Source organism: Lolium perenne, chromosome 2, assembly GCF_019359855.2.
Source record: "Lolium perenne isolate Kyuss_39 chromosome 2, Kyuss_2.0, whole genome shotgun sequence".
In the NCBI taxonomy this organism is placed as follows: Eukaryota; Viridiplantae; Streptophyta; class Magnoliopsida; order Poales; family Poaceae; genus Lolium; species Lolium perenne.
In genome coordinates, this window is record NC_067245.2 from 296,603,758 (window position 1) to 296,616,467 (window position 12,710).

At 42.1% G+C, this 12,710-nt stretch overlaps 2 protein-coding genes across 2 annotated transcripts; one reads left to right on the forward strand and one right to left on the reverse strand.

Annotated features, from left to right (window-relative positions):
- The first annotated feature begins 3,702 nt into the window (after positions 1 to 3,702).
- LOC127336141 (uncharacterized) lies at positions 3,703 to 5,488 on the forward strand. The gene is made up of 4 exons (XM_051362916.2): positions 3,703 to 3,929; positions 4,895 to 4,967; positions 5,086 to 5,141; positions 5,232 to 5,488. Exons 1-4 carry the CDS (start codon positions 3,871 to 3,873, stop codon positions 5,356 to 5,358), a joined length of 315 nt encoding a protein of 104 aa, XP_051218876.1. The 5' UTR covers positions 3,703 to 3,870; the 3' UTR covers positions 5,359 to 5,488.
- Positions 5,489 to 6,629: 1,141 nt separating this feature from the next.
- LOC127329426 (BTB/POZ and MATH domain-containing protein 2-like) lies at positions 6,630 to 7,457 on the reverse strand. Its single transcript, XM_071825724.1, has one exon. The coding sequence runs from the start codon at positions 7,362 to 7,364 to the stop codon at positions 6,630 to 6,632; it is 735 nt and encodes a 244-aa protein (XP_071681825.1). The 5' UTR covers positions 7,365 to 7,457.
- Between the last annotated feature and the right edge of the window lie 5,253 nt (positions 7,458 to 12,710).

The following is a 12,710-nucleotide window of genomic DNA, read 5'->3' on the forward strand; positions in this document are numbered from 1 at the left end:
GAGGGTTCGTGTAATCCTACACAATGGTGTTCATCATCCAACAAGAGGGTGTAGAGTAGTCCTATTATGTGATCATTGTTGAGAGTGTCCACTAGTGAAAGCAGGATCCCTGGGCCTTGCTTCCAAGCATTGAATCTCCGTTTGTTTACTGTTTTGTTGAATGTTTACTCGCTGCCATATTTTATTCAGATTGCTATTATCACTCATACTCATCCATATTACTTGTATCTTACTATCTCTTCGCCGAACTAGTGCACCTATACATCTGACAAGTGTATTTGGTGTGTTGGGGACACAAGAGACTTCTTGCTTTGTGGTTGCAGGGTTGCTTGAGAGGGATATCTTTGACCTCTTCCTCCCTGAGATCGATAAACCTTGGGTGATCCACTTAAGGGAAACTTGCTGCTGTTCTACAAACCTCTGCTCTTGGAGGCCCAACACTGTCTACAAGAATAGAAGCTCCAATAGACATCACACACGTCCGTTGGGAACCCCAAGAGGAAGGTGTGATGCGTACAGCAGCAAGTTTTCCCTCAGTAAGAAACCAAGGTTATCGAACCAGTAGGAGTCAATGAGCACGTGAAGGTTGTTGGTGGCGGAGTGTAGTGCGGCGCATCACCAGGGATTCCGGCGCCAATGTGGAACCTGCACAACACAATCAAAGTACTTTGCCCCAACGTAACAGTGAGGTTGTCAATCTCATCGGCTTGCTGTAAACAAAGGATTAAATGTATAGTGTGGAAGATGATGTTTGTATGCGAAGAACAGTAAAAAACAATGTTTGCAGTAGATTGTATTCAGATGTAAAAGAATGGACCGGGGTCCACAGTTCACTAGTGGTGTCTCTCCAATAAGAAATAGCATGTTGGGTGAACAAATTACAGTCGGGCAATTGACAAATAGAGAGGGCATAACAATGCACATACATATGATGATGAGTAGTGTGAGATTTAATTGGGCATTACGACAAAGTACATAGACCGCTATCCAGCATGCATCTATGCCTAAAAAGTCCACCTTCGGGTTAGCATCCGCACCCCTTCCAGTATTAAGTTGCAAACAACAGACAATTGCATTAAGTATGGTGCGTAATGTAATCAACACAAATATCCTTAGACAAAGCATTGATGTTTTATCCCTAGTGGCAACAGCACATCCACAACCTTAGAACTTTCTATCACTGTCCCAGATTCAATGGAGGCATGAACCCACTATCGAGCATAAATACTCCCTCTTGGAGTTACAAGTATCAACTTGGCCAGAGCCTCTACTAGCAACGGAGAGCATGCAAGATCATAAACAACACATATATGATAGATCGATAATCAACTTGACATAGTATTCCGTATTCATCGGATCCCAACAACACACAACATGTAGCATTACAAATAGATGATCTTGATCATGATAGGCAGCTCACAAGATCTAACATGATGGCACAATGAGGAGAAGACAACCATCTAGCTACTACTATGGACCCATAGTCCAGGGGTGAACTACTCACACATCAATCCGGAGGCGATCATGGCGATGAAGAGTCCTCCGGGAGATGATTCCCCTCTCCGGCAGGGTGCCGGAGGCGATCTCCTGAATCCCCCGAGATGGGATTGGCGGCGGCGTCTCTGGAAGGTTTTCCGTATCGTGGCTCTTGGTACTAGGGTTTTCGCGACGAAGGCTTTAAGTAGGCGGAAGGGCAGCGTTGGAGGGCTGACGAGGGGCCAACACACTAGGGCGGCGTGGGCCCCTCCTTGGTCGCGCCGCCTTAGTGTGTCGCCACCTCGTGGCCCCACTTCGTATCTCCTTCGATCTTCTGGAAGCTTCGTGGAAAAATAAGACCCTGGGCGTTGATTTCGTCCAATTCCGAGAATATTTCCTTTGTAGGATTTCTGAAACCAAAAACAGCAGAAAACAGCAACTGGCTCTTCGACATCTTGTCAATAGGTTAGTGCCGGAAAATGCATAATAATGACATAAAGTGTGTATAAAACATGTGAGTATCATCATAAAAGTAGCATGGAACATAAGAAATTATAGATACGTTTGAGACGTATCAGTATGATATCTGCACAATCTAGAATACATATTGTGTATTGGGCCGATGTTGGAATGTGTTTGTTAGCTAGGACTTCCAAGCATGGTGGAATTCTATGGAGTGGTTTCTTTGCTGGAACAATATTATTCCATTGTGTATATCAAACATGAGGTAATTTAGACCCTCCTCTACCATTTTCTCTCCTAATCCTCCTAACCAAATTGGTATTCCCATTTCATATGGTAAGCTAACGAATAGTAAATACACTTTTTTTTTGTATGTTTCCATGCAACAAAATGTTCAACTCCATATTGGCTCAATGCAATGGTACAGATAGAATTTGTTCAGCATCGACAAGCCAAAATATCGATCTAATAATATCTTCATCCCACTCTCCAGTAATTGGGTGAATCAATTGTTGGACTTTTGTGTATATATTTGTTCCTGTTGATGTCAAAACTTTTCCTGTTAAACTCGAGGGGATCCATTGATCATCCCATAAATCAATTTGGCTACCATCACCCGCTCTCCAAATAACTTTTCGTTTGAAACATTCCAACCCTGCAACAATGCTTTGCTATGTATAAGAGGACCCATTCTTTATTTCAGCATTCAGAATATTACCAGCATGATAGTATTTAGCCTGCAACACCCTTTCACAGAATAATGCTCTAGTATTTGAAATTAACCTCCATATTTGCTTCACTAGCATCGCCAAATTAAAAAAATGTGGGAAACGAAATCCTAAACTAACTTGATTTTTTTTTTGGCATACATAACTTCCAACAAGCAAACCAGTGCATCCTCTAGTTGTTAACATCATCTCCCCACTAAAATCACGCTATCGCATCAGTAATCCTTTACAAAGGTTTTTTTTTGGATTTTAAAGACCGACATCACAAAAAACAAATAAGGATTGAGCAATAGCTTTGAGGAGCACCTCCTTACCTCGCATGGACAAAATCTTTTACTTCCAGCCTTGTAATCTTTCACGAACTCTATCGACGAGATATTGGAAGAAGTCACTCCGTTCAGCTCCAACCAATAAGGGGAGGCCCAAATATTTGTTAGACAATGCTTGGGTTATAATATTCAGTTTGGTACAAACTTCTACTTGTCTTTCAACTATTATATTTGGACTAAAAATATATAATGGATTTTGCATCACTTACGAGTTTGGAAGAAGCACAACAAAAATCCAGAATATTCTTCAAACAAGTTGCATTATTTTCATCCGCTTGCATAAAAATTAGTGAGTCATCTACGGATAGCAAATGTGAAATAAAGGGTGCAACCCGACACACATTGACACCAATAATATGTCCCTGTTCTTCAGCATGCATTAAGAACCTCCAGAGCCCTTTCGCACAAAGTAAAAACAAATGTGGACTCTGGATCTCCGTGCTGAACACCTTGGCTTGGTGTAAACCTGTCGGTTTCACATAAATTAAATAGTGTGCATAAACATATCATCATCAATCTAATCCATCTTGGGGCAAAGCCTAGTTTCTTCATTATTTCTTCTGAGAATTTCCATTGTACCCGATCGTGACGAAATATTTTCTTTATGGAAAGAGAAAACAACTTCAACTTTTTTTTTGAGGAAACAACTTCAACTTTTACATCTCAACGTTTGGACGCCTCCGCTACGGCCTACGGGCTGCCACCCGTGAGTGCCCGCAGAAGGCCACAGGCCCACGAAAAAACAAAATCTTTGTCCGCCGCCCAAATTGGGCTCCTCTTCTCCCGCAAGAAACACCGAGCGCCGCCGTCCCCTGAACGGCTCTCGCGTCCCAGGCAGCCTGCCGCCGTACGAAGCTGTCCTCTCTGCGGCAACGATGGCTGCTGCCACGGCCCCAGCCTCCTCGTCTTCCTCCTCTGGCTGGGACTTCACCTGGTAACCCCCCTCTCACTCCCATCTCCCACCGGCTGATGTCTTTGTGTAGCCAGATTTTTTAGTGTGTGTCAGAACAGCTTATAAGTCGTGGTCAGTTCTTCTGTTTCGTAACCTACTTGTTCAGAAAATTCCATCCGCTGATTGCTGGCTTCTGTGCGATTGCCACATCTAAGAGTCGTGGATGTTTCTTTCACGCCTGCTTCGTGTTCGACGGATTGCCTGAAAGAGGCTAGCGCTCGTTTCAGGCGGAACTTGCGAGATTCACCCTGATCACGTGCTACACGTGTTATGTTGGATTAAGTGCTTATAATTCACTGTCCGTTTTGAAGGGTAATAACAAGAGGGGTATCTCATCTGATTACATATGATATAAAACCAGGGACGGATCCAGGATTTTAAATTTGAGTGTTCAAATTTGACCAATATAAAAGCGAATCTGATCTATTCTCCATGGAAACGTGAAAAAATGAAACAATGATTCAAATACTGGTAGGAGAGTGGTGGGGGTGACTGCTGCCTATTTGGCTATGAGGGCGGTATAATTGTACGTGTTTTGACTGGTTTAAGGCTTGAGATCTGTCGAAACACCAACAGAAACATCTATAGACATGCAATCAATGGATATCATATAATAGAATATTCTTGCAGAAAAAATTTGGGTGTTCATCTGAACACCCAAGCTGGTCATTGTTTTTGTTTTTTCTTGAGCATGGAGATGGTAAGTAAAGCAGGCGCAATGATCAATAATAGTGTTGTCCCAGAAAAGTACGGCATATGTGCCATTCTTAGCAGCGTGTGATGATGTGTTGATCTTTTTGTGATGCTATTTGCATGCAGTATTGTGTAATAGATAGATCCAGCAATAGTTGATGCAAATGCTGCACTTCTTTGCACTCATCGTATTAATGGTTTCTGGAGAATTCTAGAGTGCAGTGCAGTAACACAACCTTTTTGTTGTTTGGCAGCAACTTTGAAGTTGATTATGGATCTGAAGACCATGCTTCCATTGTTTACAAGACGTTAGCTGTTGACACAGAGGTAAAGAAGCTGATTTTCTAGGTTTAAGCATGTATCCTGCTTCCATGAGCTTCCTCTGTTCCCTCTTTGTTCGTGGCATGTTTGTCAAAAATCCTATTTGGTGTGTTCTGTGTTGCAGTTGCAGCCAAATAAGGTCAGGAGGGAGATGACTATTTCTGGTGGCAAGCTTGTTGTGTGAGTATATCAACACCTTATTTTGTGAGGGTTACATTTTCGTTGCTGCTTTGAGTGTAATGATTTAATACTTCGCATTTCTGAATTCAGGCACTTTGAAGCTATAGAAGCCCGATTTCTGCGAGCATCATTCAGCGCGTTCGTTGATCTTATGGTACTTGTGACAAAGCTTGTCGAAGAATATGGTGTAACCAACGAAGAACGTTCAGCATTGTGAACTAGTTTAGTCAATCTGTGGTCACTTAGACCTCCTATATCTGCCTGGGTTCTTCATCTATGAAGGTACTAATGGATGTATTGTGAATTCTGAATGAATTACTTATGTATTACGTATTACCTTTCATTCATGAATCAGTGTAATGAGAAAAACCTCATCACAAAATCTCTTAAAATTGGGAAGAACAGGGAAAAGACCAGACATCATAGCTTTATTAGAAGTTCTATTCAGTGTGTTGGTGTACGTAATTCTAGAGTGGATTTGCCAAAAGAATTAACTAAAAGAAAACCATTATAACTAGAAGCTCCACATGTTGAAGGTTGTGCGACCCCAAGCTCCATTAGTTTTTGCCTGCGGAGCTGTGCTAATTTTGTGTTTACTGTCAACTTGCTTTCTTTCCTTTCTTTATTTTGCCGTGATCTGCCTTTGTTTCTTTTCTTTTGAAAATGAAATCTCCTGGGCCTCCCAATCTGCCTTACTTGTCACTTGTCAGGGGAGTAACTATAGCCTGTCGGTTCTGAATCTGATAACCAAGATCCCTGAAGTTGAAATATTACCACCAAGAACTTCAGTAAATTGCTCCAACTGTTGGTTGTGATCGACTAAATGTTCATTTGTATTACATGGTGGTGGTGCAAACTATGTTGGAAGGGAGGCCACTCAGCAGGTTTAGCTGCTGCAGTATATAAGGATTTCTAGAAGATAGCAGGACGTTTAATGAAAGCTGAAACTGCATGAAGGTCGCGCGTACTAAGCCGAGCTGGACGACTAGGTGGTCGCCCTTGTTTCATGACGCACGCATAGGACGGTGGTTGCCTCAGGCCAGCCTTGGTGGCAGCTCTTGCCTTCTAGGACTACCAGCAAATTCATGTAGGTTATCACAGTAAGCGAAGTGGTCAAATTGTGCAGGCTTTGCCTCATGTAATAATTTCACGAGTGCAAGCATAGTTCAAACATCTTCTGGTTATGTTCAGGTTTGGGTATATAGAAGCAAAACATAGCTGCAGTGCCACATTGCAAGCCATTATATACTGGAGGGTAGAAGGGAACTAGAAGGAAACACTGCGCCTTGCTGCGCCTTTTGTTGTTGTCGTTGTCAGTTCATTAGTTCGGTGTCACGTAGACACATCACTGCACGCAAAATTATATGGAAAAAAAATCCATGGAAGTAGATCATTTGATGAAGTTTTTTTTTTTTTACACCATGCATCCTATCTCTTCAAAAATGAAAAATAAAAACCAAATGGAGTGTCCATTTATTGCCAAAAGGGTCAAGGAGCATCAGCCACCTGAAGATTGAGTAGCTCCTGTAGAATATTGGGGCGAATTGTCTTGAGATGCTTGAAGCCATCAGTCGCTATGACCGCCTTTAAATTCTGGAATGAGGCGAGGAACTTGTGGCATGCCTCCTTAAGCTCGTCGCAACCATGCTGTTCAGCAAGTGCCAAGGTAGTTGCCACCGTTCTTGCGTCCATGTAGGTGCACAGGGTGTTCTGGCAAACCAGCTTTAGCCTCTCGAGGTTATACCTATCCGCCGCCACAAACAAATGCTGAGCCATCTCGGCAACTTCGCAGTCATCTGTAGTACTGCTAGGCAACGTGTCGGTGTAGATGAAGTGGAGCATCATCTTGAACACCTTGGGTTCCATGTCATCAATCCGTATACACGTCGCGCCGTTGTCCTTCATGGGGCCGAAGAGCTGCGCCGTGAACACCGAGGAGCGAGCCGCGAGCAAGGGGCGATGCGCGGCGAAGGTCTCCCCGCCGACCTCGAAAGTGACGTCCGCGCCCTCGCCGGTCTCCAAGGTACGGCCGAGCTGATGAGCCATGCCGGAAGAAGGCGGCAGCGTGGTGACGACGCATGGCGTCGCGGTGCCGGGCTGCGTGCGGATCTCCTTGGCGACGCTGAGATCACATCTGATGCTGAAACGGTCGTGTTTGAAGGTACGCGGAGCTCTCGAGTTCTTCCCTTTTGATGAATCTGTGAGACTTGATGCCGTGTCCATGGAGATGGCATGTTCGTGCCAGGTACGGCGTGGTGTATTCTGGCACCGGCTCGCCCGCCTGGTCTAGCAGGCTAAACCTGCATCTTACCTTGACTCCTGTATCCGTCAAATCGGCGCGATGAAGAGAGAGAGAAAGAGAGATCCATTTGTCGACGTCATTTGGGTTCATGCCATCAGGGTAGTAGTGGACTTGCCATGTATGGCCTCCGAGGTTGAATAAGCTGGACGGAATAGGGTCGGAGAAGCCGAGTCCAATGGTGTGGGAGTATCCCTGAACCGTGAGGACGTGCGACCCAGACACACCTTCGGCGACAATGGTGGAAGCTGTATGCGCCGGCGTGGGCGTGTCGCCGGCGTCAGGGACAGGCTCCGAAGAGCTAGGCATATCCGGCCGTCTAGTGGGATGGATCGAATAGTTGGAATAGACTGGCAGCAACTTCGGGCGAGGGACACGTACAGGCAAGAGAAACGAAGCTATGTGATTTGCAATCTTCTCTGATGTATTTATAGTACATACACCGATTGGCACTTGGAAACTAATCCGCATCCGATTCGTTTGCAGAGTCAGGTCCTAGTTCTACATGATTTCAATGGCTCGACTAGTATAACTCTTAGCGGGACTCAGGACAGGTAGAAAGCCCCGGGCTACCAACTAGAGGAGGTTGGATCGTTTCCGGCTGCGGCCAGATCGGCGGGGCCTCCTATTTGAAGCTCGATCATAGTGAAGTATAGCTTTTTTACACTATGACAACATAAAGTACTTTCACCTCATTTTGAATGGCAAATATAGAAAGAAGAATATCTTCCAACTAGAACAATTGAAGATACAATTGTAGAACAGGAGAATCTAAATTATATATCACCAAATATTACAAGAGATTTGTTGGGGCACCGGCTCAAAATATTTCTCTATGTTAGAGACTGAGTGTGTTTGACGTAGCGGAGAGGTTTACCGTTGCAAGACAGTGTGTTTTCTGTGATCTACTGGCTGAGTCGGCGGCTCAAATCATCGTCAATAGCCCATACGTGAAGGAAGTCTGGCAACAATTGCCATCTGCATTTTCTCAGGCAGCTAACATTGGGGCTAATTCTTCCTCTATTCTGAATTGGTGGAGTATGATCTGGAAGTTGCCTAAGCTGAAGGCGTCAAGATCGCAAGCCATAGCGGCGGTCTATGTTTCGTGGAATCTCTGGAAATAGCATAATAGGAGGGTTTCAAGTCCAAGTTTATTAGTGCTAGAGCTGTGGCTGAGTTAGTTTGCGAAGAGTTCAAATTTTTTGAGTTAGCTAGCAAGTTCTAGCCTTGCTTGTGTAATTTTTCTTTGGCAGAGATTTATCTCAGTTAACAGTTTCACTCTTGAAATGGCAGAGCTCCTGCTTTTGATCGTCAAAAAAGTGTGTTTGACGTCATAATGCAAATGAAAAAGAATAAATCATTAGGATCAGACGAGTTTCCAACTGAACTCGAACAAAAGTGTTGGGACATTGTAAAAGGATATTTAATGGCTCCGTATTAAAAAAAATCAGTAGTGGGAGCTGCCCCTGTTTCACTTGAATTTTGGAACAATAATTCTCCTACCCAAAAAAAAACAAGAATTCAGATTTAGCAAAATTGTCTCATTTATCATCTTTAATGTAAGCTTAAAATTTACTTAAATGCGTACTAATGGTGTAACAGTGGCCAAATCAGACGGCTTTTATCCCCGGGCACCACATCCTAGCTAGAAGGAGTTGTGGCTCTTTATGAAACCATTCACGAACTTCATTGGAAGAAGTTGGATGTAGTTCTATTAAAAATCGATTTTAAAATGTCTTATTATAAAGTTAAATGGACTATTTCTTTTCAACATGCCCTTGGGTACGAAAGGTTTTGATCTTAAATGATGTGACTAGATAGACCATTTTGTTCATAAAAGGTAGTGTGGGTATCCGTGTCAACAATGTCATTATTTTCAAACTAAAAAGTTTTGAAACAAGGTGGCCCTCTCTCTCCAATTCTGTTTTATATAGCGACTGATTGTTGCCTATCCTAATTGCTAGAGCAAAAGAGGATGGCCTGACCTCATCCCTCATTTAACGGAGGGAGGTGTTTCCATCCTTCAATATGAGAATGATACAATCCTTTTTATGGACCATAATAAAGAAAAGGCATAAATATGACGACAATTCTTTGCATTTTGTAGTAACTTTCTGGCTTAAAGACTAACTTCGACATGAGTGATTTGTTTTAATGTTTTTAGAAAACAAATGAAGTGGTAGATCAATATAAATAATTGTTTGGGTGAAATCACTTTGAAATTCGTTTGGAGAAAAAATGGCATTCTGGATGGCAAATTATTATCTTATGGAGACCGCATAGTATTAATTAACCCAGTCTGAATTAGTTTGCCGATGTTCACCATATCCTTCTTGTACATACCTCAATGGACGCGCAAGAGATTAAAATTCTTTGGATCGTGTTTCTTTTGGCAAAGCAATGGGCACAAAAGAAATTAACGTTTAGCTAAGTGGAATATCATTTGTTGACCAAAAGACCAAGGGGTTCTAGGAATAGGGGTTCTAAAGGTTAAAAAATGTTTACTCAGCAAGTGCCTACTTAAATTTTTTAATGACGAAGGAGTATGGCAAAAGCTGCTGCATAACAAATATCCTTGCTCACAAAATTTATCTTAAGTGAAATCTAAACACACGGATTCCACGTTTTTAGCAATGCCTTATGAGAGTCAAGAAGGAGTTGCTCTCCAAAGGGTTGTTTCCAATAGTCAAGGGGCAAACCACAAGGTTTTAGGAGGACACATGGTTAGAAGATATGCCACTAGCACATCAATATCCATCTTTTTATAATAACATTGCTCAGCGAAAAGAAGTTTCACTGAAACACGTCTTGGCACAAACTATTGTAAATAAAGCTTCTAGAAGAACCAAAATGGGCTAGATGACATTTAGCACAAAGATTAATGAGCATTGACTTAAATGATAGCCAAGATAACTTTAGATGGGGTTTAACAACTTCTAGATCTCCTTTTCACTGAGATCTATGTATTTAGAGTTGTTGAATAGCCATACTAGGTACCTTCTCAAGTAGTCCGTACACTTGTAAGATGTGGTTCATTCATCATGAAGTGCTTTTACATCATACTACCGTGCCTTATGAAATGGCATGTACCAAAGACTTAACAAACATCATATTATTTTGAGACTAAAAATATAAATGTTAGCAAAGTTTCCATATGTTGTCGCTTTCCAATCGAAATGGTCAAGGAGCATTAACATTGGCGACTAACTCCTCTAGAATATTTGGATCATTGGTCTAGAGCTTCTCAAAGCCATCACTTCCTATAATTGCTTTCAGATTTTCAAAAGACGCAAGGAACTTGAAGCATGCTTTCTTAAGCCCAACACAACCATTTTGCTTAGCAAATAACAATGCAGATGCAACCTTGCTTGTGTCGATGCAGTTGCACAATAAGTTCTCGCAGATCAATTTGAGCTTCTCGAGGTTATATCTACGTGCCGCGATAAATAGGCGTTGAGCCATCTCCATGGTTTCACCATCATCAAGCTCGGGCAATGAGTCGGTGTAGATAAACCGAAGCATGACCCGGAAAACCTTCGAGTCCATGTTACTGATATGTACATTTTTTTTTTTCGAAATGGGGACTCTCCCCCAGCCTCTGCATCGAGTGATGCATGCAGCTTTTATTGATGATTATTAAGTTTAAGTGTATGTTTTACAAAAGATTACATCATGGATCACACAGGGTTGAGATATGAATCAACCATCTAAAGACAAGATAAAACATGTGGCGACTCTGCGCTACCATGTTAATCTAAGATCAAAACGCCAGCTGAACTGGTTGTATATATCCCGCGCAACCTTCTCTAGCCGGTTGCACCCAATATCCAAGTCCTCGCGTTTCTCCGTTGGTTGTAGGTAGGACCACATACGGATCCAATGTGCAGCCATTGGTATTACCTGCATAAAAGAAGTTGATTTTGCATTGTTAAATATATAATCATTCCGAGTATTCCACATGGCCCATAATAAAGCACAAACACCAACTCTGATGTGCACTTTATCTTTCTTTGGTACACCCGCTAACCAATTCCCAAACAAGTTCGTAATATTTGCCGGGGGACTAATATTAAAAGTCATATAGACAACACGCCATACCATTTTTGCAAAGGGACAATCGATAAATAAATGTTGTATTGTTTCATCTTGATCACAAAAACAACATCTACGACTTCCTTGCCAGTTCCTCTTTGCTAAATTATCTTTAGTAAGCAAAACTTTCTTATGCAAGAACCACATAAAAATTCTAATTTTAAGTGGTACTTTCATCTTCCAAATGTATTTACGAAGAAACTTTGTGTGGTCATTCATGTAATCTAGATACAAAGATTTGACCGAGAAAATGCCAGACGTTGTTAACTTCCAAATAAAAACATCCGGCTGTGTGGTCAGATTAACACTGACTAAGCGGCTGCACAAGTGTGTCCATCTATCCTCCCTGTTTCCCGCAAGTGCCTGTCTAAAACCTATGTTTAAAGGTACCTGTGACATAACATGAGCAACCGAAACTTGTTTGCGTTGGACAATGTTATATAGGGAGGGATATTGTTGTGAGAGAGGCGTATTCCCAAGCCATGTATCTTCCCAGAAACGAGTTTCTTCTCCATTACCTACCGTGAAGGACCCGCGTTTGAAAAAATCATCTTTCGATTTCATCAAACCGCGCCAAAAGGGGGAATCCATAGGTTTTGCCTTGACTTGGGATAGCGATTTTGAATGAAGATATTTATTTTTTATAAGCTCTTGCCATACACCCTGTTCATTTAGCAGTTTAAAAAGCCACTTGCTGAGTAAACACTTATTTTTTATCTCCAACACTTCCACACCTAAGCCACCTTGATCCTTGGGTCGGCATATGATGTTCCAACGAGTCAGTCTATACTTCTTCTTATGGCCATCACTTTGCCAAAAAAACCTTGATCTAAAAAAATCCAGTCTTTTCCTAACCCCTTTTGGTATTTCAAAGAAAGAGAGCATAAACATCGGCAGGCTAGTTAATACTGAATTAATTAGCACTAACCTATCACCATAAGATAAAAGCTTTCCCACCCAACTTGCGAATTTCCTCTCGAATCGATCCTCGATGGCCTTCCATTCACTATTTTTTAGTTTGCGGTGATGAATTGGAATTCCCAAATATCTAAATGGAAAAGAACCGGCCTCACACCCGAAGAGAGTTATGTAATCCGTCTCAAAATCCTTTGCGTTGCCAAAGCAGAAAACTTCACTCTTGTGGAAGTTAATTTTCAGCCCCGACAGCTCCTCAAATA